The sequence below is a fragment of the Pongo abelii genome, chromosome 16 (genome assembly GCF_028885655.2).
Source record: "Pongo abelii isolate AG06213 chromosome 16, NHGRI_mPonAbe1-v2.0_pri, whole genome shotgun sequence".
NCBI classification, from domain to species: Eukaryota; Metazoa; Chordata; class Mammalia; order Primates; family Hominidae; genus Pongo; species Pongo abelii.
Window position 1 is genome coordinate 39,585,626 of NC_072001.2, and position 25,758 is coordinate 39,611,383.

At 38.9% G+C, this 25,758-nt stretch overlaps 1 protein-coding gene across 19 annotated transcripts in view; it reads left to right on the forward strand.

The window, feature by feature from the left end:
- The window catches only part of CDIN1 (CDAN1 interacting nuclease 1), a 252,677-nt gene that overhangs the window by 156,666 nt on the left and 70,253 nt on the right, over window positions 1-25,758 (forward strand). For 2 of the 19 annotated variants that reach the window (XM_009249675.4, XM_054531359.2), the window contains exon 11: window positions 6,964-11,599. The exons of the other annotated variants lie outside the window; for them this stretch is intronic. In XM_009249675.4, the coding sequence (XP_009247950.2) occupies window positions 6,964-7,108 (145 nt within the window). In that variant the 3' untranslated portion in view covers window positions 7,109-11,599. Of the gene's footprint in view, window positions 1-6,963; window positions 11,600-25,758 lie in introns of those variants that run through there. 19 annotated transcript variants of the gene reach the window in all.

Genomic DNA, 25,758 nt, shown 5'->3' on the forward strand with positions numbered 1-25,758 from the left:
ACTCTGATTGAATATGTATCTAAAATGTCATATTTACTACAAGAATCCACATTACTTAGCAAAAACAACAAATTTATTTTGTACTGGAAAAGGGCTTGCTTGGGTTAAAGTTTCACTGAATATGGTTTGTTGAAAATGCTCTCCAAACAAAAGTTGGGGGGTCGAATAATTTTGGAAAATGTTGCCTACTACATTAGAATATTAAAGGCTCTGAGGAATTCTGTGTCGAGGAAACATGTTTATCATTGTTTAACCCTACATTTCTTAAACTTATTTGATGAAGGACCTCTTTTTTGCATCTAATACCTGTGTCCCCTTTGGAATGCCCTCCTGGACTCTCTTGTGTGGACGATAATCAAATCAGTGGTGGGATATGAGTGAGGTAGATGTGGGGAGTGGGGAGTACCACTTTTAAGCTACGTAAGAGGAGATAGTAAATATACTTGGGCATCCTGACTAACCATACCTGTCATAACTGAAAAGCCCAAATGACATCACCTTAGATCCAAGATTATGCAGGGACCAGACAGACAACAGAAAGGAGTGGAAACTGTGGTGATACTGAGAGATGGTAGTACTACGTGAAACAGCCCTTCTCAGCTCAGCTCATGTGGCTATGGAGATATAAAGGGCCCACTATGGCCAAATCTCGTAATTCTTCAAATCATGCTGAATATCAAAATTTTTATGGGCTGGGCGCCGTGGCTCATGCCTATAATCCCAGCACTTTGGGAGGCCGAGGCAGGCGGATCACCTGAGGTCAGGAGTTTGAGACCAGCCTGACCAACACGGAGAAACCCCATCTCCCGTAAAAATACAAAAATCAGCCGGACATGGTGGTGCATGCCTGTAATCCCGGTTACTCTGGAGGCTGAGGCAGGAGAATCGCTTGAACCCAGGAGGCGGAGGTTGCGGTGAGCTGAGATCGCACCATTGCTCTCCAGCCTGGGCAACAAGAGCGAGACTCCATCTCAAAAAAAAAAAAAAATTATGTTTGCTCTCCTGCATTTCAATTTTTTATTTTTATTTTTATTTATTTTGAGACAAGGTCTCACTCTCTCACTCAGGCTAAAGTGCAGTGGCACAATCATGGCTCACTGCAGCCTCTAGCTCCTTCCTACCTCAACATGCCAAGTAGCTAAGAATATAGGTGTGGACCACCACACCCAGCTTTTTTAAAGAATTTACTGTGATGGCCTGGGCTCTCTCCTACACTTTAAATAGTGACAATTAATTCTGTAGTTTCAGGGCACTGAAACAAAATATATCCCAGAACCACCCTGATGCATGACCTCTACTTTATGAGGAATTGGTACAGCAGCATAAAAAGGAGAGGCATATGGGGTAACCAGTGCACTCCTGCCAAATAATCAAACTCTGGTAGAAACAAAACAACTTCACCTTCCATATTTTCCAGACTGGAGTATTTCCAACTAGTTGTAAGTGTTTAAGTCTGAAAAACTTCAAAGACCAGTTGACATCATTGTCTTCATCAAATAATTATAATGACAATTTAATATTTGAAAAGCTTTTTTTTTTTTTTTTTTTAGTTTACAAAGTACTAGCATTGAAAAATAAAATGATGCTCTAGGGGTCCTAGTTTCCTAGGGCTGTCATAACAGAATACTACACAGACTGGGTGGCTTACAGGACGGAAATTTATTTTCTCACAGTTCTGGAGGCTGGAAGGCTGACATCAAAGTGTCAGCAGGGCTGGTTCTTTCTGAGTGTCATAAGGAGAGGATTTGTCCTTAGCTTGTAGAAGGGCTTCTTCTTCCTGTGTCTTCACATCATCTTTCCTCTGTAATATCTGTGTCCAAGTTAATCATTTAACTTGTGTCCAAGTTAATCCTCTTCTTGTAAGTACATCAGTCATTCAATTAGGGACACCCTAATGACCTCATTTTAACTTAATTTCCTCTGTAAAGACCCTGTCCCCAAATACAGTCACATTTTCAAGTGCTGGAATTTAGGGCTTCAACTTACAAAGTTTTTGGGAGGTACATAACACTAGGAAAGAACTTTGTGGAGTAAAATGAGGGCTGTCTCCATGGTTTAGATTTTGGTTTTTTTGGTTTATTTAAATACTTAAAAATTAGATTCAAAATCTTAACCATAATATTTTATACATAAGCCAGGAAAAGTTTCGTTGTGAACTGAAAATAAAAGAGTAGATGAAACCAATTATCCAAATAAAAGAGTAGATGGAACCAAATGTCCAAGTGTCCAGGGTACTACAAAAACTAGTGTGCATATGCGAGATACTAGGAAAGGAAGGATTGAAATTATAGGTCATTCATTTGGACCACCATCAAAGACCCAACTAGACAAGACCAGCTGGAAGCCAATTTATATCTATAAATACATAAAATAGAGTATAAATGGAATAATATGTAAAATGAGATATGAACCCTTACTGTTAACATTGACACGTTCTAATGCATAAAAGTTCTTAGTAGTCTAAGCCTATGCAAAACAATTTTTTTTGTTTTGCTTTTGTTTTCTCTTTAGTGTTTGTTCATTAATACACAAGAAAACAAAAAATCAGTACTTTAAGTTTTGATGGCCAACAAAGAAGGCAAAAATCAAACAGAATCTCAAATTCAACACTGATTATGTAAAATAAGCTTTTTCGCGTCACCTTTATTTTGTGAACTGCTTTCTCACAATTTTCTTTATACCATCATAGATTTCTGAGACCCTGATGTGCTTGAGTTGAGACCTCCTTCTGGAGGCTTCCTGTTGTTGGTTTGCCTGCGTAGAATAAGTATTTCCAAACGCAGGCCAGTTTTCTTTCAGAACTGCAGCAGATTGCTGAAGTTCACTCATTCACACATTCATTTGTTTATTCATTAAACTGGTATCTTGTGCTGGGTACAGGGGTAGGCAATAAAGATAAAAGATAAGCATGGCCTCAAGCCTCAGTAAGCTCATGGTCTTGTAAAATAAACAAAAATGTAAACAAGGAATTTTACTATGTTAAGTGCAGTAGCGACTGGCTTGGGTCCTCAGAATGGAAATAGTCATTCAAGCCAGAGGGAGTAGGAAGACCCATGAGTTGAGTCATAAGAAAAGCACAAAGGTTTTCTAGGTAACCTTTTAAAAGGCAGACCAAATTACCTGGCATGAAAGTGGAGAAGTTCGACAATACATAGTATATTAAAGAAATGGTAAGTACTTTGGTATTTCTGAAGTATCAATTGTGTGTCAGGATAGAGACGATGATATTGGAGAAGACGAGCCAGGTCATGTAGGGGAAAAATCACTTCGGCAGTGGGGAGCCTTTGAAATATTTTAATTAGGGAAGTAGCATGATCATATTTTTATTTAGAAAGACTGTATGAGCAGCAATATGGGGAATAGATTGGAAAGGAAAGTCACTGAGAGTCAAATTTATTTAAGAAATAAGGAGTAGATAATCTTAGCAAAGTCATAGAGCAGGGTGCTTAGCCTAAACATAACCTGCTACCTGTACTAAAACACACAAAGATATTCCATGTTCTGCAACATCTCTTTTCAGTATCAAGTCCCAACAGTGCAGTGTCCTCTTTTAATCTAATCAAATGCAACAACCAGAACTAATCCTAGCATCAGTGGTGCTTGAAACCCAGGTATGGAGTGGGTATTATATACACCCTCAGTGTTCCAGGGTGTAAAGAGAGACCATGAGGCAGGCCAGGTGCCGTGGCTCACACCTGTAATTCCAGCACTTTAGGAGGCTGAGGCAGGAGGGATGCTTGAGCCCAGGAGTTTGAGACCAGCCTGGGCAACATAGTGAGACCCCATCTCTACAAATAATAATATTAACTGAGCATGGTGATATGCGCCTGTGGTCCTGGCTACTTGGGAGGCTGAGGTGGGAGGATCGTATGAGCCCTGGAGGTCGAGCCTGCAGTAAATCATGATCATGCCACTGCACTCCAACCTGGGCAAGAGGGAGACCCTATGTAAAACAAAATAAAACCAAAAAAACACGAGGCTGTCTATAAACCCATTGACTTAAGCATTTTATTCTTCATTCTAAAGACTTTTTTTGTCTTTTTTTTTTTTTTTTCATAAAAAGTCTCTGAAAATTTTGGTTTTCTGTTTCCCTGAAATTTACTAGACCTTCATGAAATCCATCACCAGATGATTGACTTTGCAAACATTTTTTTCTGTCCTTCCATTTTGTACAGAGGAATTCTGTAATGAGGGGACATAGCAAAAAAGGCCCGCTTTCCTTGCAAGCTCTTCAGAGCAACATCTGCTTCAGTGGAGACAGCAGCAGACTACTGAGTACTTCCCCCAGGCCTCTGATCCATACCCACATATCCTGGTTTCTCCATAGGGGAGCAAATGTCAACCAGCCACATTAGCATCTTTTTTATGTTCATTAAGAAGCCAGAGGATTATTGGTTCTGAATATCTCTCTAGCTGCATCCTGGGATCTAGGTCTCCCTCAGGATGGTCTGATTGCCCTTTCCAGTGTACCAAATTCACATAAACTCCTTGAGAGCAAGGGTAATATCTTCACTCATTAAGTTGGTACCTCTTGAGCACCTACTACGTTCACCATTCTGGGAACCAGGAATGCAGAAATGAACAAGACAGATGTGGGCCCTATCCTTAGGGATTTCATACTGTGATGAGCAAGACAGAAAATAAACAAGTAAATGAATGAATACATTTTTTTCAAATCATGATAACGTGATCAGGGAAGGTTTTTCCAACCACCTATGATAAAATGAATCTCTATAAATGCTTGAGTTGAATCTCATTTCACCAAATTGAATCGGACCCCCTCTGCACATCCAAACTCAGATGATAACTTTGAAAATGGCCTTCAACTATACTGCTGTTTTGTGTACAGCTCTAATTAGCCCATGTGTAATTTGAGACATTGAATGTTTTGGCTATAGGACATCTCTGTGGCATGTTTTCTGATATATGGCCATTGACCTGAATACTGCCATGTCTAGCTTTCTACATCCCAGAAGCAGCTGAGTACCTGTAATATCATTATTTGCAATCACTTTTGTATATATCCATAAGCCAGGAAGCAGAAAGGGTGAATAAGTGGTGATGTTCTTATTGTCTGTATACTTGAGAGTATATGTATGAGCAGATTATGATAAATGCATCTTAATGGAAACCCAGCCAGGGTTATACATACAATTTAAACATCAGAGGTTTCTGATAGATTATAATAAAACTAAAGGGAAAAAATTGCACTTTTCCAAGCATTTGTAGAGCTGTGATTCATTTTTACCATTAAAATATTTATATTAAGTTAAACACTTCATTTGTTATCAGCCCAGGACCCTATAAAAGATAAGTAAATTTGTCATTATTTTCCATTAAATTTCCACTCTGTGATAAGTACTGAACTTTTAAAGACATGATGCTGGCCAGAATGAACTTATTATATATATTTTTAAATTAACCATTTGTTCAACTTTGGTATATATTACATTCTGAATAATCTAATTCTGGCCTCATTATTATTTTAAACAACTATTACTTTCCAAAAATATGCATGGTTCACTGTAGAGAACTCTAAATGACAAGTCTGTTGAACTTTCAAAACAACTGTTAACTAGTTTTCTTCCTCATCTGTAATATTATTCTATTATTGATATTGATTTTATGCATCTATCAATAAATATGAATATATTACTTTTAGATACTCTTAGGGTGTAAGGATAGAATTGATTCATATCAGTTAAACTAACTCATTTAAGAATATTACTTATGAGGCCGGGTGCAGTGGCTTACGCCTGTAATCTCAGCACTTTGGGAGGCCGAGGCGAGTGAATCACCTGAAGTCAGGAGTTCAAGACCAGCCTGGCCAACATGGTGAAACCTTGTCTCTACTAGAAATACAAAAATTAGCCAGGTGTGGGGGTGGACGCCTGTAATCCCAGCTACTCGGGAGGCTAAGGCAGGAGAATCGCTTGAACCCGGGAGGTAGAGGTTGCAATGAGCCAAGATCACGCCATTGCACTCCAGCCTGGGCGACAGAGTGAGACTCCATCTCCAAAAAAAAAGAATACTACTTATGAAAAATTGTTCAAATCATAGGACACAGAAATATATACAAAAAACAGTTTTTAGTACAATTAGAGCGAAAGGAACAGGATCCAGGTAAAGAAAAGCTTTGTGTGACACCACAGACTTTAGTGTCTCTGGGGTAGCACTGATTGTTTTGTTGAGCAAATTGCTAACATAATTCATTTGATATGTGGCAGTATTATTAAGCTACCATGTAGAAGACCAATTAGAGGTGTTTGGTTTGTGGGGCTCTTTGTTTTTGGAAGTTTGTTTTGTTTGTCTGTATTGGGGAGTGGAAATAGTAGAGAGACTGGGGAAAGGAGGCCAAGTGGGAAGTTATTGCCGAAACACAAGTGCAAAATAGAAAAGGAACAAAAATAGATACATGAAAATGGAGAAAATATATATGGGATATTAAGGACATGTATTGTCCTCTTCTGTTAAATTTAGGTTGGAAAGAAAGGTATTTATGATAGGAGTAGTTACATTCCTTATATTCAGTACCATTTAAATCATTTGCATTGTTTAGTGTCCAACTTATTTGCACCAGGACTTGCACTAAGTGCTTCTGAGTTCTGGTGTGCTATGTTCTTTGTTTTAATGCTTCATCTATTTCAAAAACAAAAACAAAACAAAACTATCTGTTACCTGCATATCATACATGTATATGCATATCATATATAAATATATGGTTCCACACACACACTGCTACTTTGTGAGTAAAAGAAAACAAGGTATCATTAAAAGTTGGAAACGTGTCTTTTTTTTTTTTTTTTGAGACAGGGTCTCACTCTGTTGCCTAGGACCATGGCTCACTGCAGCATTCGCGTCCCCCTCTTCCAGGCTCAAGTGACCCTCCCACCTCAGTCTCCCAAGTAGCTGGGACTGCAGGTGCATGCCACCATGCCCAGCTAATTTTTCTATTTTTTGTAGAGATGGGATCTCACAATGTTCCTCAGGCTGGTGTGGAACTCCTGGGCTCAGCGATTCTTCTGCCTCAGCCTCTCAAAGTGCTGGAATTACAGGAGCGAGGAAACATTTTCTACCAGGAATCTTTATGAAATGTGTTTGCAAATAACAAAAACATTTTCAAATTGTTGGAAATTTCTCAGAACTTAGTGCATTAAAAAAAAAAAAAAGTTTCAACCAGCATGTGTTTCCTCATCTTAAACAATAAGTAGCAATGTTTGGAAAATGTTTGTTTTATTATCTCTCTAAATGAAAGTTGATAGTTCCCGTAACACTTGTAACAAACATTTCTGGGTGACAAAATAATTTGCCTTTCAGGTCATTCCCAGGTAAATTTATTTTTAAAGCATTTATTTGCAGCTGCAAGGGATCCCAAAAAAGAGGCGGCTGTTGCATGGCTTCAGTTGGCCTAGAGTTTTCATTTATTCCATGCTCTTTTTTATAAGTGAACTTTTCTCAAAGCTGTGTTTCTATTCTTAACTTTCATTCATAAAGGTGTCTTTATTTCCTTGAAAAGCTTTATGAGCACATTTATTAGAATTAAGCAGAAGTTTTCTTTAAAAAAATCACAGACTTACAGTCTTCTTAGAGCTAGCCAAGATCTCTCATAGATATAATCTAGTTTCATGAGTGAAGAAACCGAGGCCCAGGGAGATTTAAGTCACTCAGTGTTGAACACTAATCAGTGGGTTGAGTAAAATCTTTAAAAACAGAAATGAATTAACATTTATGGTAGGAATTGTTTGAATTTCACAGGTACTTAGTATTATATAACTGCTATCTACCACTTTGACATAGAGAACTCTTTGAATACCAAAACATTTTTCCTAATAATTAGTGGCAGCCAATAATATTATCAGACCCCCGAGCCAACCACATGCTGACCTAATACAAGACCTGAGGATTTTTCACACTGAGTCTTGTTCCCTTGCTGCTACATAACACTACACTGTGCGTTAAAATCAGCTAATGAGGATTTTAAAAATTTAACCATGAAGGGAAATAGTCTAGAAGTTATTTAATCATTAGGTACAACCCAAGAAGCAATATAGCTGAGTAGAAAGGGCACAGGTCTGGGGGAGTGGGAGTGGGAAATAACTTTGGTTCTCACTTGGTCTCATTTGTATGACGTGGGGCAAATCTCTCAATTTCTCTCTCTTTTTTTACTCATCTGTAGAATGGGCACAATTTGGATTCTTGTAAGGATTGAGTGAGCTTAGATATACATAGTGCCTGGCACATAATACACATTTGACAACAGGTAACTAGAAGTACTTGATGGAAAGTATCTGTAAGTAAACCAGTGCGTGCCAAGTTGAGGTAAATAGATACGGGATGAGATGTTTTGCAGTCATTGCTGGGTCTTAGTTTGTGACTTTGTTATAATTCTGTGCTGTGGCATAGATGCCATAGCCAGATATCTCACTTTTCAATGTGACACTGCTAAGAATCCGAACACTTCTGCAGGACAGAAACCGGTGCACTAACAGTCTCCTTGCCCAACAAAGTTTGCCTCCAGCAGAGGCCTTTTTATTTTCCTTTTTTTTTTCCCTCTCTCACAACAGCTGTTTCCCTGTTTTTGGAACCACATATTGAATTTGGGTTAGTAATTTCACTTTCCAAGATCTCAGATACTTGAGAAGTTAGCAGACATTTTTTCCATTTTAGATTTAGGTACCAAAAAAGTAAAAACAAACAAACAAATAAAACGTGCAGCCATCAACTGGGGGGAACATTCACCACTTGGGATTATTTCAAAGCAAAAGTGCATTTACTAGATCCATGTGACTTCTGATTTGAGGGTCAGTTTTTTAAAAACATCACTAACCACAGACTTGTAAAGTTTGCAGAAACTGCCGACAGACCCAAAATGCTAAAGGTTGTAATCTCTTGAAAGGAGTTGGTTGATTTTCCTGTTGCCCCTCCTATCAACTTTAACCTCCAACCTTCTCCGGCATGTATCACTACAAATAAAACTGCTGAGGTTTGACAAGAGGATATAAAGTCGGTAGGCCATCGCACAGAGACGGCCACATGATTTTCTTCAACCTGAAATGAATGCTCTTTAAGTTGGGCTTTTCAATAGGAAGTCATAAACACTCACTCGTATCGCTTTAAGTTTTAATAATTACTGTTCCAAAAAACCCCAGAAATATACATATTAAATGATGTTTGACAACTGGAATTTAGTGGTTTTGCTATTGGTTGTCTTAGACCATTAACTTGGATTTCTGTTCTTAATTTTAATGTATACGATTTCAAGCAAGCAGCATATGATACTGATATAAACATGGCATTTGTATACTGCATTATAAATGAATTTTTAGCTTGTGATTAAGACAAACCAGATGACCTAAAGCAAACAATGTGTTTGTATTGCTCTGCTGACTTAAAAATAATGCCCTGCCCTGGATTCACCTGCAGTACCTTTGGTCCTTTAGGGAACTGGAGACATGTGGCTCATGTAGCATTTAAGCTCACCAAGGTTTCTGAAGTTTCATTATTTTTATAGATTTCTCAAATAATTCCACTGTCTGTGGAAATTATTCATCCTACACTAGATAAATGTTGTCTTATGAAGTCTGTGGCACGATTCAGTCTGAACTCAGCTGGCTGGCTGTTGCTAGATCGGATCTGAACATTAGGAATGGGATGCTATTGCATCAATAATTGAACAGTGGTTCTTCTTTTAAAAAGCAAAAACAAAAAAGTACATCTGTGTTTTTGTCAAGGCCAGCTTATTAGCTCCCAAACAACCATAGAGAAGTGGCCTACCTGTCCAAGTGTTCTTTTTTCGCGCCGATTTTCTCCTATCTATGTTATTTTCACCAGGCCATTGAGTGAAGGGAGGACACAGGTTCTGAAGGAGCAGCGAGTCTGAGAATTAAAGGGCATTGGTGCTGGAGGTGACAGACAGGGCACCGACCAGGTCCCCCGACCTTTTGGCCACCTCAGCAGAATCCTGCCTTTTAGCAGAGCCAGGATACCTTCTGCAAATGCATTGTGTTGCCATAATGAAAATGCCTGTGTTGGAAACTCCAGACCCAGTCACCTGAGCACTTCACTTCTTCCTGAGCGGGATCCAGAGCGTAGAAAAGATTTATGTGTTGGTTTGCGGTGGTGGTGTGGTGGGGGCACAGGAGAGGGGAAGAAGAAACAAACCCAAACCAAAAAACCTATGTGCGTATGACTGTCATCTTAGAATTCTTAGGGAACTACATTTTTGTATGTTCCTTATGGCAAAAAACTGTTGAGACCCTTAGGAACCTCCCTCATTTGTCCCATGAAACGGTGCAATTTTACTCTATAAATCCAAATGCTAATTATTAACAACAGCTGTAGTAATCCATTGCATTTATTCAGCACCTCCACATTCATTATTTTGTTTGAGCTAACCACTCCTCTAGGAAACTGAAAGCATTTTAATGGATAGGAAAGCAAAGGCTCAGAAAGATAAAGTGACTTGTCCAATATTAATTCATTAGTGTCAGAGCCAGGATTTCAGCATTTACTGTGTACCAGGCATCCAAGGATGGGTTTGATTCTTTCCCTCAAGGTGCTCACAGTCTGTGATGTGTGGGGTGGAGGGTGACGTTGCTGATAGCTCAATACTTAACGTACAGCAGGAGGGAGCACTGAGGCAGTGGCTTGAGCTCAGTCTGTGGGAGGAGACCTGTTTTGATCCAGCCGCCCTCATTCCAAGTAAGGGCAGTTTTAAGAATTAGCTGTTTGGCCAATTGAAAAATATCTTCCCATTTTAACTCACTGAATTGGCAGTTCCAAAACTTTTTAAGACATAGCTATACTATAATTATAAAAGAGGCCAACCTTGTAACTCAGCTGCTGAAAAGGGAGACAAAGACCTACAAAACTTATTAGGAAAAGCCATGGAGATCCGCAGGTGGAGGTGTGGGGCTAGTTGGGTGGAAAACTCAGAGGTAAAAAAGCAAACAAACAAAATTATAGGTAGGACAAGAAAAAGCATCTGTCTTTTTGCTAATATGAAATGCCAAAACCTCTTTTATTTTTTATATTTTTGTATTGAAACATTAAAATAAATGAACAACCCTCTAACATTTAGATGGTACTGGGTAAGGGAAGCCCAGTCTGATTGATTTAGGTATTTTAAATTTTAGATCAATATCCACAAAATGAATATTTTTACTACTTAACTAAGTGTTCTTTATGTTTGCTTTTACCAAGAACTTCATTCCTTCTATTTTTATTGATAAAAGCATATATACAATGCTTATTTTATATATATACATACATACATATATATGGCACTAATAGAGTTAAAATAGGCATACATGTGGTTGAGAAGAGATTTAATTCATCTCTTAATGCCATGCAAATTCCTAGGTATTCCTGAAAACAACGTTCTAAAAGCACCCAGTGTTGCCTAGGTGGAAGACTCTAAAGTTAATTTGAGAGCCAGCCACAGCGGCTCACGCCTATAATCCCAAAACTTTAGGAGGCCAAGTTGTGTGGATCGCTTGAGGCCAGGAACTTGAGACCAGCCTGGGCAACATGGTGAGACCCCATCGCTACTAAAAATACAAAAAAAAAAAATTGCTATTTGCAACCATTGTGGAAGACAGTACAGTGTGGCGATTACTCAAAGATCTAGAAGTAGAAATACCATTTGACCCAGCAATCTTATTACTGGATATATAACCAAAGGAATGTTAATCATTCTGTTATCAAGATACATGCATGCATATGTTCACTGCAGCACTATTCACAATAGCAAAGACATGAAATCAACCCAAATGCCCATCAATGATACAGTGAATAAAGAAAATGTGGTACATATACACTATGGAATACTATGCAGCCATAAAAAGGAACAAGATCATATCCTTTGCAGGGTCATGGATGGAGCTGGAAGCCATTATGCTCAGCAAACTAACGCAGGAAGAGAAAACCAAACGCTGCATGTTGTCACTTATAAGTGGCTGTTGAACAATGAAAACACATAGACACATGGGTGGGGGAACAACACACACTGGAGCCTGTTGAGGGTGCAGGGGAGGGAGAGCATCAGGAAGAATAGCTAATGGATGCTGGGCTTAATACTTAGGTGATTGGTCGATAGGTGCAGCAAACCACCATGGCACACGTTTACCTATGTAACAAACCTGCACATCCTGTACATGTACCCCAGAACTCGAAATAAAAGTTGATGAATAAAAACGATTTACCTTCATTTAAATAGCTTAGATTCTGTTGCCTATAAATATAGGGCACTAAATTTTTATTTATGCAGGATAACTGTCCTGGTTATGCCAAAGATATATTAAATATAATGTTTAATTGATGACTCAAAACATAACTCAAGTTTATCTTTCTAGAACTTTGTATATCAGAAGATGAAGTAGATGAGTCTGCATCTGTCTGCATTGACTCTCAGATGTTTGGTCTGTTGACTTTCTCCTCCCAATGACAAAGAACGCTATCTGTTTTGAAGTGACTTTTAATTTGTTGAATATTGGTGGTGAGTGGGAAATGAATGTAAATGAAATATCATATTGCTGGAGCAGGTACAAGGGATGTGAATGAAAGCTTCCTGTTTTATGGGCTGCCGAGAGGTGATAGCTCTTAAAAAGCAGTCTGCTAAGTGATCCCAAGCTAATGCAAATTAACAGTTGTTTTCTTTCAGAACTGTGTGACTGAATAAACATTTACCATTTGTTTCATTTCTACTCATCTCTTGAAACAGTTGCTACAGGTCTTAATAGTAAGACTCGAAACATATAATGTATTAGCCTTGGCACATCAAAATATTGTTCATCTTCCAAACTTGAGATATTCCAGTTTGGCTTCTCACTGAGTTTATAATGTTCTGAGGGTATGTATCTAAAAACGCATCTTACTAATCTCCTGGAATTGATTTTTTTTAAAAAGTCCCTGTAACTTGTCACTATTCCCAGCTTAAACATGGTCTGTCAGTTGTGAGATTGATGGGCATTGTGGTACATTTCAATCTTGGGGGGGCCTGAATAAGAAATTTAAACCATTAAATAGTATTTTGGAAGAGAGACGTATGATATTTGTGCAAAATAATAATGAGGTTAAAAATGGAATTTCAGCCTTAGCTGAAAGAGCAATGCCTCCTGCTTTTTTGTGCAAGCCTTTTGCATGATTCAATGTGATCACCTTTTCCCATAGCACCACTGCGGCAACTGTGAGGGGTAAAGAATTTCAGCAATTGAACAACAGTATCAAATAAATTCATTTTAGGAACTTTCCTAAAGGTTTATTCCAATCGTTAACATTCCTGGAGCTGGTGGTGTCTGCCAAGTGCTCAGCGCTAGTTCACAGGCAGCAAATTTAGCATGACAAAGTTGCTCCCATTTTGCAAATGGGAAACCTGGAGCCCCAAACGGAGCCTCTCACAGTAAACTGCAGAATGGGGATGAGATCCTAGAGATACAGTATAAGGGATTATCTGGGATCATGTAGATGGTTTGCAATTGCCTTTGTACGGCTACCGGGTTAGATCATTCTTGGCAAGTTTGGTGAATTAGTATCCTATTCCTGCGTCCCATTTCAATACCTAGCTTGGAACTCTTCCACTCCCTGAAAACTTCCATTGAAATTTTTATCAATGGTATTTGCATAGACAAAATGGAATCAAACTATTGACATGTACTTTTTTATTAAAAAAAAAAAAGCAAATTTATGTGAATGGTTTGTCAGTGGAGATAATTTAGCCAAAGGCACCTGTCTTCTCTAAGGACTCTGCCTGAAAAGACTTTTAGGGGGAGCTTGGTGAATTTTTTGTCTTTAAAATAAAGCTGTTTTTGAGGTATAAGAGAAGCTTGGTTTTTGAAATGGCACAATGAATAACAAAAGCCCCTTTTCACCCCCCAAAAAAGGACTAAAAAGAACATTTGTTAGACTCTTGGGGAAGAATTGTGCTGTTAACATAAAAGTCTAGATACAAGAAAAGGGAAAATTGGAAGAAGAGGAGGAGCAGGTAATACTGGAGAAATGCTGGATCCTGAAAGCAACTTGCTTTACAAAGATGATTACACTCAAGTTTGGGTTCAAAATGTAAGAAAGCATGCTTATAGTGAATAAAACAGCTAGAAGATAAAACTTAGCAGAACATCCTGCCGTTTTGTACAGGCTTACGCGTGGGTATGCATGTGTTTCTCTCTGCATTCCTTCCTCTTCCCCCACAGTGGCCCTCTAAGTATATTCTGGCAGACAAGTGGCCAATAACAAGTCTTCATAATGGAGGTCAGGTGATTTGTATTTCTGGATTTTTAGAATAGACAGGGCTTATCATTGATTTGAAGATGGAAAGTACACTATTTCACTACCCCCTGTCATTTAGTGGATGTGGTTCTTGAGTATGTCCAGAATTATATGGTTGTTAATGTGTCTTGAGCCCTGACCTAAACTGTAGATGAGAAGGCTCTTTAAATATTAAAATGCAGAACAAACAGGATTGCTTATGCAGTAGGAAAGTACACAGTACTCAAAAGTCAGGCCTAATCTTTTTATGGGGCAGCTATTGTGCATGCTACATTTCTGTCCAAAATATAACTCTTTTGAAAACTCCCTCTTTAACAAAAATACTAAGTTGATGGTCTCTCTTAAAAAAAAAAAAAAAAAAAAGTCAAGTAACGGAATATATAAGTTCAGAGTTATCAAATATGTTTATCCCCTTACATGTCAAAGTTGAAGCGCTGTGTTTTGTATATACAGTCATCATGATATTTGAAAAGGCCATAAAGAAAAACAATTATATAATTGTTTTTAAAGAACGTAGAAGCAAGGATAAAAAGGCCTTTAGAAACTAGAGAACAGTATTAACAATTATAGTACCTGAAGTCAAGCTGCAAAATTCTGTCCTAATTATTGGTGATGATTAATTAAGCGTAAAGTTACACGCCTTGAAAGAATTTCAGAATTATTTTTCTTTGATTTTTCTACCAAAAAAAAAAGGCCCACCCCATCATTTTCTATTTTAGCAGTTTCCACAACTTAAACATTAAATTCTTATTGTTTGATTTCTGTTATATTAGTAGTGTGTGTTTTGCAATTCTAATCTTCACGTTTTTCTTTCTTTATCACTGAAGTAGGCCTTTTGAAGCTGGGAAATTTTTCATAGCAATATTGACAGTGTTCACATTTGCATGATGACAGCCAAGGAATGGAGCAGTAATTTTTGAAATTGCAGAAGTATTTAGAACACTGATAAAAGCTGAAATATATTTTTGATGGATTGAAGTTAAGCATACATGATTTTTCCTGCTGTCAAAAGGCTCTGAATTTAGTGAATATTTGCCTGCTGTGAGAATGCAAGATTAACATCACAACCATCACCCGGGCACCCAAACCCTGCAATTTAATAGCTTTTTAGGTTCTTTCCTTTTTCTAAACAGCAATTAATCTCATTTTAGTACAATTTTCTCGTTTCTGAAGTCGCTCATTGAATCGCTGTTTTGTTCATATTTGGCTTCAGCTCCTCTGCATAGTCATTAAAGTCCCAATTAATGTCACCTTTAGCTGAAGAGTACTCATTTTTATTGAGAAAATGACAGTTGCTGCCATGAGTAGTGCAGTGTAATATACATTAATTGCCCTGTAACACTGGTAATTACGAGTTTTTCAAGCCTCTCAGTAAACTGTCATGCCTAGACAAGACTGTGCTAAAATAGATTACTCATTAGGGAGACCTGTCGTATTTTCTGGTGAGTTCTTAGTGTTGGTTTAAAAAAAAAAAAAAAATCTTGAGCTTGAACAAATAGTTGCCAAGAGCAATTTCCTACAACAATATCCTCGTGTTGGGTTTTTCAGCCATCACTTAAGATTGCGGTCAGCAAACAGACAGGGTGCAGTGGACGCTACAGATGTTGAATCTTGAGCCTTTATTTATGTGGATCACAAGAGCGAACTTAAGGGCGCTTCATTCAGGGTTGAATATAGAGTGTAACTGAAGAGTGCTCCTAGAGGGTGTTGTGTTAAAACAGGTTCATTCCCTGGTATTTCAAGAATATGGGAGAGAACCAGTGTGCCATACTTACCGGGTCTTTATCACCTCTGTGCTGAGTCCAGCAAGGAGAAGCGTTGATGCCTTTATTCAACAACTGCCTATGAGTACTGGAGTAGATAAATAAGTTTAACACTGAACATGGCGAGCTTTATTGGTTTATATGGTTTTAAGGTACAGTTTTAAAAAGGGAGTGGGGAATCCTTAGTTGAAGAGAACTGTAATCATCTTAAATGTGGAATTACCAGCCCACAATCTTGTTTTAAAATATATGGTTGCTGACTGGCACATTTGGCAGTAGGTTTTTGTTTTTGTTTTTGTTTTTGTTTTTTCAAATCATATTTCTAATTTCAGTGTGGAGATCATTTTTCGACTCCCTGTTTCTCTCATATTTCATATCTTGGTGTTTTAACACAAAATAGTGAACTTTAAAGCCCATAGTTGCTTAGAACTGACAAAAAGAAAACCTTTGTTGTATCCTTGCCTAAAGCAGGTGTTATAACAATCTGCTCTTTCCCTGTCTCTCTAAATGAATTTTGTCACAGCCTTTCACGTTTCCTTGTGGTGATGAGCTAATGAAAGTAGATAGTACAATTTGTGCTGACCAGGTAGCAAGTGCCAGCTCACAGCTGAGGATAGTTTAAAAAAATAAATAAAATATAGCATCATATCACTGATTTACCCATTACACAGCATTAATAGTGAGAGACCTTGGTGTGTTTATCTGTTTGTATTGGTGTGCATTTATCGAATTGTTTATGACAAGACTAATTGGGGTAATTGTAGACACTGAAATTACCTGTCAGCTATATGTAACCACACTCCCTTTCTTTCTGACAAATGATGACAACTGAGGGACCCCGTAGCATTACTCATGATGGCTTTTCGAGTGGTAATAAGGACAATAGGGGCCCTGGCTAATTTGACATGGACAGCCTTCACAACAAGAAGCCAGCTAAATGACTTGTCAGGAGGGGAGAGAAGTCAGAAAAGTAATAGAGTCCCCCATGGCGCTCTGACAGGGAGATGAGGCAATTTCAGCGGAAAGTGAAAAGGCTTCAGTTTGTCAAGTATTTAGAACAATCAGAGAACAGCTAGAGGCTGGAACCTGACAATAAATTTGTGAACCATGGTAGCAGTTTCATATAGGTCAGTTACTTCATAATGGCTGTGCAGTACTCAGAGGGTCCTGTTCTCGTCACACACTTCACGTCTACCAACCAGAGCTTTGTCACCTTAAATTTGTGCTCTGTTTTACGTCATGGGAATAATGGTTAGGGTTATGGAGGCCCAGGAATGGAAAGATGGTGTGAGTTGCAGTTGCTAGCCTGTTGAAGATTAAACAAAAATCCAGCCTTGTAATATAGTGATGGCAGCCCTTACGTGAGGGTAGTATTAACTCTTGACAGTAGTGAGTTGTAGCCACTTGGGTCGAGACCTCATAAACTCTTTTCTCGCTTGCTATCAATCCGATTCAAAATGCAGTAGTCCCTTTCTAGTCCGAGGTTTTGCTTTCCAAGGTTTCAGTTACCTGTGGTCAACCACCGTCTCAAAATATTGAATGGAAAATTCCAGAAATAAACCACTGATAAGTTTTAAGTTGAGCGCTGTTCTGAGGAGCATGAGGAAACCTCACAACAGCCCGCTCCATCCTGCCCACTCATGAGTCATCCCCTTGCCCAGCATATCCATGCTGTGTACACTACCCGCCTGTTAGCAGCCACATCTTCTGCTCCTGACATCTGGACATCCACCTCATCTTGGCTTGGTGACCCAGGGTCACCTGAAGCAGATGATCCTCCTTCTGACCTACTGTCAGGAGAGCAGTAGTAGCCTAATGCTACGCCACCAGGCCTGAGTCATTCACCTCACTTCATCTCATCATGTGGACATTTTATCATCTCAAATCATCACAGGAAGAGAGTGAGTATAGAACAATAAGATAGTTTTGAGAAAGAGAAAGAGACCACATTCATGTAACTTTTATTATAGTATATTGTCATAATGGTTCTTTTTTTATTGTTACTCTCTTATATGCCTAATTTATAAATTAAACTTTATTATAGGTATGTATGTATAGGAAAAAACATAGTACATATAGCGTCTGGTACTATCATGGTTTTAGGCATCCACTGGGTGTCTTAGAATGTATCCCTACTGGGTACGAGTGGACTACTCTATAATACTACTATTCATAGGCTAAAACTCCTACCAGCACCTTTTTCTCTGATTGTATCAATGTGATACTAATCTCAGAGCAGGCTAGAAAACTGGTACATAAGGATATAAACGGCCTCCCTCCACTACACCCTCTACCTCCAAAGCTGTAAGTAGCTTCTGGCTAAAGTGTGAAATAGTCTAGTGATATTCCAACAGTTTTATTGAGCTTCTGGTTTTGTTTTATTGGGGACAATCTTTTCATTGTAAAAAAGCAAGTTTCTAAACTGGACAAGCCACTTTGCCTCTCTGTGCCTCAGTTTCCTCATTCATAAGATGAGGAAAGGCAAGCCGATTAAATTTATGCAGAAGTTGATTGCATGATCTGGATGCATGTACAAGTTAGAATATTTTTCAGCAAGTCAATGTATTTTATGCACCTGCAACAGTCTTTTTCTTCACCACCATCACCCCAGATCTTTGTAAAGGTAATAACACCCTTTACAAAGGAATATATCACCTTTGTGTTTAATGGAATTCTTCTCGGAAGATTTCTGAGCATTATTTAAGCTATGAAATCTATCTTTTTAATGTTGTCTGAAGAAGAAAGTGTGTATTCAGTACACTTATTCATACTATGTTATTTGTAAGTTTTGACCTTCATGTGGAGAAAGATTCCTTTCTAAACATAATACAGTATAATATCTGTTAAACTTCTCAGTATAACTTAAAACATACAGTTTCACAAATATTGTTAAACCTAACCAAATAGGTTGCCTAATGCCCTAAGCAACAGTTCAGAAGGCTTAGAAACCCATCCAGAAAAATTATGAAATTGTCTTTGCTTTTGCATTTCTTTGGGGGTGAGAGCGGATGGGATAGGGAGTTCCTCTTATGCCCAGTAAAAGCAACTGCCCACACATCCACTTCATTCAAGTGGTTTTTGAGTTGCCTGAGGGTTCTCATTGTTTGTCCAAGGCTTTCATCGAGAGCAGAATAAGCATTCCACCCCACCAAGATGCATCGAGGGGTGCAGGACCCCAGCAGTAGGCTCAGGGACATCAGGAGCAATTGAGGAGGCACAGAAGGAGGAAGAGGAGAGGTGCCTCTTCTTGTCTGTGCTCCCAAGTGAACAAAGGAGAATTTGGCTTAAAATGCCCCAGGCCACGGGTTCTGTACTACAAATATGTCCTCTTCCCCTGAAAATGCAACCTGCTGACAGGAATTCTCCATTTTGAATTATTAGGTCTTGCAGGTCCATATCTGGGATGAGTCTTTCCCTGCATCGGCCCCACTTTGGAGATATTCTTTATTTTCCTCACAATTGCTCAGCTAAATATGTTTTTTCTTGTGGAAGAAAGTTTTTTTATTTCTAAAAAAAAAAAACCCATTTAAAATAAATTGTGCTTCTTTTTTTGTAATACATTAATTCTAAAAATCTAAAAGTTCCAGATAAACAAAAGTAACATCATTATCTTCCCAATTCATTTACATTGACACTATTAGCATTGTTAACAATAGTCTGTTCTTATACCCCTATAAAGAACTACCTGAGGCTGAATAATTTATAAAGAAAAGAAGTTTAATTGACTCACAGTTCCACAGGTTATACAGAAGGCATGACTGGGGAGGCTTCAGGAAACTTACAATCATGGTAGAAGGGCAAAGCAGAAGCAAGCACATCTTCACATGGCAGCAGGAAAGAGCAAACGGGGAAGTGCTACACATTTTTAAACGACCGGATATTGTGAGAACTCTATCAGAAGACAGCACTAGGGCAATGGTGCTGAACCATTAGAAACTACCCCATGATCTAGTCATCTCCCACCAGGCCCCACCTCCAACAATTGAGAACACAATTCAACATGAGATTTGGGTGGGGACATAGAGCCAAATCATATCAGGCATCACACTGTATATACTGTAGAATACTTATGTGTTTTTCACCTCAGAGGATGTTGAGATTGTTTTTCATATCTGTAAATATAGCTCTATGTGACCCTTTGTAGTAGCTTCCTAATGCTTGTATTATATGGCAATAGAATTTACTTACAACCAGTCACCTGTAATGGGTATTTAGGAGGTCAACATAAATAGCACTGTAATGAACATCCTTATCGTGAAATGAGTTAAGACATGGAAAGTACAATAGCCTCAGTCAACATTTTCATTCTCTTCTGTCTTGTAAAATCTGCATTATAAATGCATAAAGCTGTGGCACCTGTGTTTTCTGCACCATGATGTGACTTTTGTGATAATTCTGTTTTTTCCTTTTAATATTCAACTAAAAGAACTGTTTTTACGATGCCAAAACATGTTCATTTATCCAGTTGTCTAGTAACCTAAAACAAACAGAAACAAAGGTAGCTTGCACATATGCGTTTGTTTTCTACCAGCCAGTTCTTCGGAACTTTTAATTCATCTCTAAAGTTATTTTAGAGGCAAAGAAAGGTTATGTGTTGTGCTTCAAAAAGTATGCATTTGTCTCTTCCACAGAAATTTTAAGTGTTTATTCATCTCCCAACTCCATCCCCCACCTGAGGCCTCCATCAGCATCCAGAATAAACATTTTCTCCTGTGAAGGACATAAGGAGCACCTAAGAAATGGTGGTGGTGCTGGTGGTGGTGCTGGTGGTGGTGGTGGTGGTGGTGGTGGTGGTGCTGGTGGTGGTGGTGGTTGAACACTTCATTAAATTACTTTTCATATCCATACATATTTCTTTAGGATAATATCCAGATAATAGACTTTCCAAGTCAAAGGGATCACAGAGTTTTAAGGCCATGGATACATATTTGTAAACTGCCTGTCACAGAATGATTGTAGCAATTTCTTCTTCCACAAGTAGTGTGTGAGTATGCCCATTTCTCAGCACCCTGGCCCAAGTCAGATGCCATCACTTCATGGATAGTTTTTACACTCTCATTGTTACTTTCCTTCCCCTTGTTTTCATTCAGAATGCTTGCATTTTACTTTGAGATTTTTTGCCATCAGTCATTTTATAAGATACGCCTTCATTGGCACATCTAAAAGCTAAGGCACTTAACAATTAGAAAGTTGTATGATAGAGACCTTCAGTCTCCAGTTATAATTCCAGCTCTTTCTGACCCTCAAGCTCTGGAACAGGTCACACTTTTCTCTGCTCAGGACACTAGATATTTCAGATTATTTCAAGCAGTCTCCTGCGCACTTTCCTGTGCCTTTGTTATAGCTGTCACTGTAGATTGTTTCCGTCGTGCATATAATTGCTTCATTGCTAGTAACTGGCTTAATGTTGTCACAGACCTTATTGGCTCTTCTTACCTCAGATTTACATATAGCATCCCAGGGCTTTCTTTAGGGCATTTATCATTTTTCCTCCAAATGATCTGGTGACAGTATACAGCTATTCAAGTTTTCATCAGCCAGCAGATGATACGGTCTTTCTTCTTTGCTGCCACAAGCCAGAAAAGAGAGGAAATCAGGGGAAATGCTTTCATTACTGTACTTCAAGGAGGCGCTGTCGTGGAGTCAGGGAGGGAAGTTTCCCAAAGTTCACTGAACTGACACTGGAAGAAGCTCTTGTGGGCAGCCCCATCCCTTTGTGACACCGCAACAAAAGCACTTCATCATCTCTTGCCGATCCTGCTTTCATGCAGACAGCGAGGCATCTTCTAATGCCAGTTGCCTTTCCTGTTTACTTCTTGCTCCAGGAAAAAGTCTGAGCAATTTTATAGGACATTAACTATTACTGTTGCATACTGATATGCAAGATTTTGTTATACTTTCTTGAAAAGGCCTATTATTTTCATTTGGAAAAGGAAAAAATAAAATAGAGATTGCTACCAATTGCAAATGACTAACACTAATAAATTTAATGGGTCTAATAGCAGCTGTGACTGTGGAGTTCCTTGTATACTGAAATGGGGTTATAAATGGTGTTAAGCTCACAGGCTGGCCCCAGAAGTCTATTGCAGGCAGAATGTGGCAATTCTAGAATATCAGTAGGACCAACCTTGGTTTCCTATCATATCTAAAGAGTAAATTAAAAATGTTCAGACTCTAAATGAAAGGATTTGAAGCTTTAGGATTCACTGGGCAAGCTAAACTCAGTAGGAAGGCTGCCCTTGTGGTAAGCACTCCTAGACTTCATGCCTTTCACTTCTTTTTTCCCTCTGTTTCTAACCTCTCCTATTCTTTAAACTTGGAACTTTTCCTTTTGTTACACGCAGGCACTTTCTCGGTAAGGGATTCCTGAGAAAAGCTTCTTGAGGGGGCAGTGAGCTTTTTTGGTCACCCACATATTGCTGAAGTAGTTAAGGCCTATAAGATTTATTTATAAAAATGGCTATTATGTTCTGATTTACCTACAAGTTTTTGCTTAAGTGAGTTATAGATGACTTTTGCTGAGGCAGCTCTGCCCCGTAAGTTGTTTTGGTTTTTTTTTTGTTTGTTTTTTATTATACTTTAAGTTTTAGGGTACATGTGCACAACACGTAGGTTTGTTACATATGTATACATGTACCATGCTGGTGTGCTGCACCCATTAACTCGTCATTTACATTAACTCGTCATTTACATTAGGTATATCTCCTAATGCTATCCCTCCCCTCTCCCACCACCTCACGACAGGCCCCGGTGTGTGATGTTCCACTTCCTGTGTCCACGTGTTCTCATTGTTCAATTCCCACCTATGAGTGAGAACATGCGGTGTTTGGATTTTTGTCCCTGTGATATTTTGCTGAGAGTGATGGTTTCCAGCTTCATCCATGTCCCTACAAAGGACATGAACTCATCCTTTTTTATGGCTGCATAGTATTCCATGGTGTATATGTGCCACATTTTCTTAATCTAGTCTATCATTGATGGACATTTGGGTTGGTTCCAAGTCTTTGCTATTGTAAATAGTGCCGCAATAAACATACGTGTGCATGTGTCTTTATAGCAGCATGATTTATAATCCTTTCAGTATATACCCAGTAATGAGATGGCTGGGACAAATGGTATTTCTAGTTCTAGATCCTTGAGGAATTGCCACACTGTCTTCCACAATGGTTGAACCAGTTTACAGTCCCACCAACAGTGTAAAAGTGTTCCTATTTCCCTACATCCTCTCCAGCACCTGTTGTTTCCTGACTTTTTAATGATCGCCATTCTAACTGGTGTGAGATGGTATCTCATTGTGGTTTTGATTTGCATTTCTCTGATGGCCAGTGATGATGAGCATTTTTTCATGTGTCTGTTGGCTGCTTAAATGTCTTCTTTTGAGAAGTGTCTGTTCATATCCTTTGCCCACTTTTTGATGGGGTTGTTTGTTTTCTTCTTCTAAATTTGTTTGAGTTGTCCCATACTTTGCTGGCCACACTCAGTAAGAGTCAAGATTACATCCAGTTGGCTTCATAAAACAGGACTTTCTAGGACAGCTGTGCTTTGCTTGCACCTCATGGGAGTTCAGGGCCTCCCCAGACTGGGCAGCATAGAATACAGTTTCTCTAGGAACCCAAGGTGTCAAAACAATAAATCCCCACTTCTCTGCCATCAGCTTGCACTACCACAAGCCAGAAGAGACAGGATACCCTCCATGTTTTGGTGAGAAGCCACACCCATAACATCTCTTTGGGTTAGGGAGCCTTCCTTGCTTTCCACCTGGGGTTCAGGGAGCTTGAGAGTTGGCATCGAGGCTCACTGGAGTCCCCTTCTACGTTGTATGTCTGTGTTCTCTGTGTAGAGTTCAACTCAACCTCAGGCCAAGAATCAGCTTCTGGCTCTACCTAAAACCTGTTTATTCCTTAACTAGATACTCCTTTCAGCAGCTGTGGCTTCTAGGAGGCAAACACTAACTAGAGGGAGATGGCAGCAAAGGCTATATATACATAGTGAATGTCCACATTCAGTGACAGCCTATGTAAGTCTGGTGACTGTCAGTATCCATTCTCTGTGTGCACCAAAACAAACCGCAAGTTCAAAAAATCATTCCAGTAAATCACCCCTTCTATTCAGACTTCAAACAAAAGAAGATTGGGGGTGGAGGTGGGAATCAGTTTGACCTTACACTCAGAGTGAAGTATCTATGCTGTGAGTTGTTTTACCTGTTGTGATAAGTTAGCAAAGCCAATAGGCCAATCCAGAAATCCACCATGGACTAAGGCCTGATCAGCATTTTTATTTTCTTTGTGTGTGTGTGTGTGTTTTTTTTGTCATTGTGAAATCTGCTGTGTTATAAATGCATAATCCTGTAGCACCTGTATTTTCTGTACCATGATGTGACTTTTAGAGATAATTGTTTTTGCTGTTTTATGATGCCAAAAGACTCATTCATCCAGTTGTCTAGTAGCATCTAAACAAACAGAAGCAAAGGTAGTTTGCACTTATGCATTTGTTTTCTACCAGTAGTCTTCAGAGCTTTGGATTCAGTTTTTAAAGGTATTTAGTAGGCAAGAAAATGTTAATGGGTTGTATGGAAAAAAGAATGCATTTATCTGCTACACAGAATCTTTGTGTTTGTTTATTCCCCGCCCCATTCCCATGCAAAGCTTCTACCGGCATCCAGAACAAGCTTTTTCTTTTTATGGTGTTCATCTTCATTAAATCTTGACCAACAGCTTAAATATCTGTAGCTGTCCCCTAATATCTGTTCTCCCCTTCTTTCTTTAAATCAATGTCTGGTTTTACTTAGGTATGTAGTCACCTAGAATACAAACTCCAGCTCCCCTTGCAGTAAGATGTATCCATGGGGCTCATTTCTGGCCATTGGAATGCACATAAGCAGAAGTGTCCAGTGCAACTTTTTAAGAGGAACAGACACATGCCCTTCTTTGCCATTTGCTGCCGATAAGAATGTGGGCCTGATGGGTAATGCCTAGGTTGCCATTCCAGGGCATGAGAGGAAACTATATGCTGAAGACGGCAAAGCGAGAAGGGAGTAGGAATCTAGGTTCCTGCTGACTCTGCAGTCACCCTGCCAGCCTAGAACTACTTTCTTTTTGCTTAATTTTCTTTTCTTTTATTTTTCTTTCTTTTTTTTTTTTTTTTTTTTTTTTTTTGATGGATTCTCGCTCCATCATTTAGGCTGGAGTGCAGTGGTGCGATCTCAGCTCACTGCAACCTCTGCTTCCTGGGTTCAAGAGATTCTCCTGTCTCAGCCTTCCTAGTAGCTGGGGTAACAGGCTCCTGCCTCCATGCCTGGCTAATTTTTGTATTTTCAGTAGAGATGGGATTTCACCATGTTGGTCAGACTGGTCAACTCCTGACCTCAAGTGATCTGCCCACCTCGGCCTCCCAAAGTGCTGGGATTACAGGCACAAGCCACCATGCCCAGCCTGAGCTTAATTTTCATAAGGGAGAAATATACTTTTTTCTTGTTTATGCCACCACTATTGTGATTTTTCTTTCACTTGCAACAGAATTTAATTCTAACCAACATGGTAGGTGAGATGTGGGGGATAAAAATAGATCTATATCAAGAGAGTTTACATTAAAAAAATAGTCAAACACAGGACTTCTAACTCTGGGGCCAATGTTTTCCCCATGTCTTTGGAGGCCATGTTCCATTAAATGTAATGACGGTTGAATTTATCTAATTTTGTTTTTAACTTGATTATTTATAGGTTATTTAAAA